The 4058-nt window shown below is 38.7% G+C and overlaps 1 protein-coding gene across 1 annotated transcript; it reads left to right on the top strand.

Moving 5' to 3' along the window:
- Nucleotides 1-515: 515 nt before the first annotated feature.
- Nucleotides 516-3624, top strand: LOC126960779 (dihydrofolate reductase-like). The gene has a single exon (XM_050800453.1). The coding sequence runs from the start codon at nt 520-522 to the stop codon at nt 1081-1083; it is 564 nt and encodes a 187-aa protein (XP_050656410.1). The 5' UTR covers nt 516-519; the 3' UTR covers nt 1084-3624.
- The last annotated feature ends 434 nt before the right edge of the window (nt 3625-4058 follow it).

Here is a 4058-nt window from a genome sequence, read left to right as displayed (position 1 = left end):
AAACTACATTAAAATAGTATTTTAAAAATTTCTAAACAAAATTTTGGCAAACTGAATACAAATAAATATAGGGTCTCACTTTGTTGCCCAGGTTGGTCTCGAACTCTAGCCTCAAGCAATCCTCCTGCTCTGACCTCCCAAAGTGCTGAAACTACAGGCATGAGCCACCGTGTCTGGTGCCAGTGATTTATTATTTTTAAAAAGCCTACATCCTAAGCAAATGGGGTTTATTCTAAAATGCAAGGTTGGTTTAACATTAAAATATTAGTTATTCAACTCATTAAAAAGCTAAAACAGAAGAACCTTATGATTATCTCAGTAGATAAAGGCATTTGATAAAATTCAACTTCATTCTTGATTTTTATAAAAAAAAAAAAAAAACCCTCTCAGCAACCAAAGAACACAAATGAACTTCGTCAGCATGACACAAAGCATCTATGATAAACCTACAGCTAATGTGTATCACAATGACACACTGAATGCTTTGTCAGACAAGAAAAAAAAAATAGAGCTGCTGTCATGGTTCGTTCGCTAAACTGCATCGTCGCTGTGTCCCAGAACATGGGCATCCGCAAGAACGGGGACCTGCCCTGGCCGCCGCTCAGGAATGAATTCAGATATTTCCAGAGAATGACCACAACCTCTTCAGTAGAAGGTAAACAGAATCTGGTGATTATGGGTAAGAAGACTTGGTTCTCCATTCCTGAGAAGAATCGACCTTTAAAGGGTAGAATTAATTTAGTTCTCAGCAGAGAACTCAAGGAACCTCCACAAGGAGCTCATTTTCTTGCCAGAAGTCTGGATGATGCCTTAAAACTTACTGAACAACCAGAATTAGCAAATAAAGTAGACATGATTTGGATAGTTGGTGGCAGTTCTGTTTATAAGGAAGCCATGAATCACCCAGGCCATCTTAAACTATTTGTGACAAGGGTCATGCAAGACTTTGAAAGTGACACCTTTCTTCCAGAAATTGATTTGGAGAAATATAAACTTCTACCAGAATACCCAGGTGTTCTCTCTGATGTCCAAGAGGAGAAAGGCATTAAGTACAAATTTGAAGTATATGAGAAGAATGATTAATATGAAGGTGTTTTCTGGTTTAAGTTGTTCCCCCTCCCTCTAAAAAAAGTATGGATTTTTACATTAGAAAAAAAGTATTTTGTTGACTTTAGATCTATAATTATTTCTAAGCCACTTGTTTTTATTCCCCACTACTCTTGACTCTATCAGATACCATTTATGAAACATTCTTGCTATAAATAAGTGCTTCTCCAAGACCCCAACTGAGTCCCCAGCACCTGCTACAGTGAGCTGCCTTTCCACACCCATCACATGTGACACTCTTGCCAGTCCTTGACATTGTCGGGCTTTTCAAATGTTGGCAATATTTATTAAAGGTGAAGATCCACATACACTTCAACTGAGCAGTTTCGCTAGTGGAAATACCAAAAGCTTCCTACGTGTATATCCAGAGGTTTGTAGATAAATGTTGCAGCCTTGTTTGTAACAGTGAAAAATTGAAAACAACCTGGAAGTCCAGTGATGGGAAAATGAATATGTTTCTGTCTTAAATTGGGAAACCCAAAGTAGATTCCAAGACTGAAATTTCAGTGAAAGCAGTTTATTTGCTAGGTCATACCAGAAACCGTCAGTTGAGGTAAGGAAAAACTGAACTGAGAAGGTAAGAAAACCAGTTTAAAGTCAGCGAGCAGGTTCTCACTGGTAACAAGCTCCATACTGCTGAGATACAGGGAAATGGAAAGGAGAAAACTGGAGTATTGATTCCCCTCTCTCCTTGGTTGTCAGCTCTTTGTCCTGTGTGTGGGCGGAATGTACTCCAGCTGCTCTATAGTAAGTCCCAGGTGTTTGCGGTAAGAAGCTGCTGGCATGCACGGGAACAGCGAATGCCAAACACTTAAAGCAATTCATGTTTCAGTATGTAAGCGTTCATTCATATATATATATATATGTGTGTGTGTGTGTGTGTGTATATATATGTGTGTGTGTATGTGTGTGTATATATATATATATATATATATTTTTTTTTAAAGACAGTTTAGCTCTTGTTGCCCAGGCTGGAGTGCAGTGGTGCAATCTCAGCTCACTGCAACCTCCGCCTTCCCAAATTCAAGCAATTCTCCTGCCTCAGGCTCCCAAGTAGCTAGGACTAAGTGCACACCACCATGCCTGGATAAATTTTTTATTTTTTATTTTTAGTACAGACAAGATTTCACCATGTTGGTAAGGCTGGTCTCAAACTCCTGACCTCAAGTGATTCGCCCACCTCAGCTTCCCAAAGTGCTAGGATTACAGGCATGAGCCACCACACCTGGCACATCTTCATTCTTTTTATGTAGTAAAAAGAATAAAACCACGCATGGTTTATTTGAAATATTCTATAATTTAAAAAAATACAGAAGCAGGAAAACCAATTCTAAGTTCAAGTGAGGGATGATGGTTGCTTGAACCAAAGGGTTGCATGTAGTAAGAACTTGTGATTTAAGATATATTTTAAAGTTGTAAGTAGCAGGATATTCTGATGGAGTTTGACTTTGGTTTTGGGCCCACTGAGTTTGAGATGCCTTTGAGAAATGAAGGAAGTAGAGAGAGAATAAAAGAAAAACTAGCTGGGCCCAGTGGCTCACACCTGTAATCCTAGCACTTTGGGAGGCCAAGGCAGGTGGATCACTTGAGACCGGCTTGGGCAACATGGCAAAGCCCCATCTCTACAAAAAACACAAAAATTAGCTGGGCATTGTGGCGCACACCTGTATTCCCATCTACTCAGGGAGCTGAGATGGAAGGATCAATGCAGCCCATGAGTCCAAGGCTGCAGTGAGCGGTAGTTGTGCCACTGCACTCCGGCCTGGGGGACAGAAGAGACCTTGTCTTGAAAAGGAATCTGAAAACAATGGAACCGTGCCTTCAGAATTCTAGAAAGTTATTTTCAACTGATAAATCTATATTCACCCAAATAAGCAAGGGTGAAGGTAAAATACATTTTTAGGCAAGCAAAGACTCAGGGGTTACCTCCATGTACCCTTTTTTGAGAAGCTATTGGAGAAAATACTCCAGCAAAGTGAAGGAGTACACAAACCAGAGAATGACATAGATCCAGACAATATTCCAGCTATGGAGCTGGCTTAAAAAGAAACAGTAAAAATATTAATAGGTTAGCTGGGTGGAATGGCCCATGCCTGTAGTCCCAGCTACTCAGGAGGCTCAGCAAGAGGATGGCTTGAGCCCAAGAGTTCCAGACAAGCCTGGCTACCTTAGTGAGATCCCTTCTCTTAAAAATAAGTTATTGCCAAATTTGGGGCATTTGGAAAGAAGTTCATTGAAGATAAAGCAAAAGTAAAAAAATAAGGGGGAAGGGTTGGTTAGGCAATCATTAATTCTAGGGCAGAAAGAAGTACAGGATAGGAAGAGCATAATACACTGTTTTTCTCAACAAGAAGCAATACATACACAGTCATAATGATGTGGTGACTGCTTCACCCCTAAATATGGTAAGCACTTTGGGACAATATGGGAGGAAGTGAAGATAACGATGGTGTAAGAGCTAAATCCTCACCTGTCATATCCAGAAATCACTATATAATGTACAAAATAATCAAGAAATGACTAAGTAGTTATGTGAGGGAAAAAACAGAAGACATTGCTGGAAGAGTTAAAAGTCATTGCTCTGGAGAATTAGGAGGGATGGGGCAGGGGACTGTTAGGATGCATTATAAACTGAAGAAGCTTTTTAAAATTTTATGTATTAATATATGCATTCACTTGAAAAACTAAAAAGATAACAATTTGGAAAAACCCATGAAGGTAACTAACAGAAGGAAAAATTAAGAATGAAAATTGTTTGCCTCTGGAAAGAACAACTGGCAGGACTGTTGTTTTCATTGTAAGACTTTTGGAGCCATTTAATTGTACTTAACCATTTTCATCTATTTCTTGAATAAGAACAATTCTATCTTAATAAAGAGTTATACTTGTTCATAAAAAAAAAATAAAAATAAAAAATAAAAAATAAAAGGTATCCAGATTGGAAAAAAGAA

The sequence above is a fragment of the Macaca thibetana genome, chromosome 8 (genome assembly GCF_024542745.1).
Source record: "Macaca thibetana thibetana isolate TM-01 chromosome 8, ASM2454274v1, whole genome shotgun sequence".
In the NCBI taxonomy this organism is placed as follows: Eukaryota; Metazoa; Chordata; class Mammalia; order Primates; family Cercopithecidae; genus Macaca; species Macaca thibetana.
This window is presented reverse-complemented; position numbering and strand designations above follow the sequence as displayed.

What these genes read in the sequence shown, in the direction of transcription:
- LOC126960779 (XM_050800453.1), top strand. Translation starts at nt 520, where the DNA reads ATGGTTCGTTCGCTAAACTGCATCGTCGCTGTGTCCCAGAACATGGGC.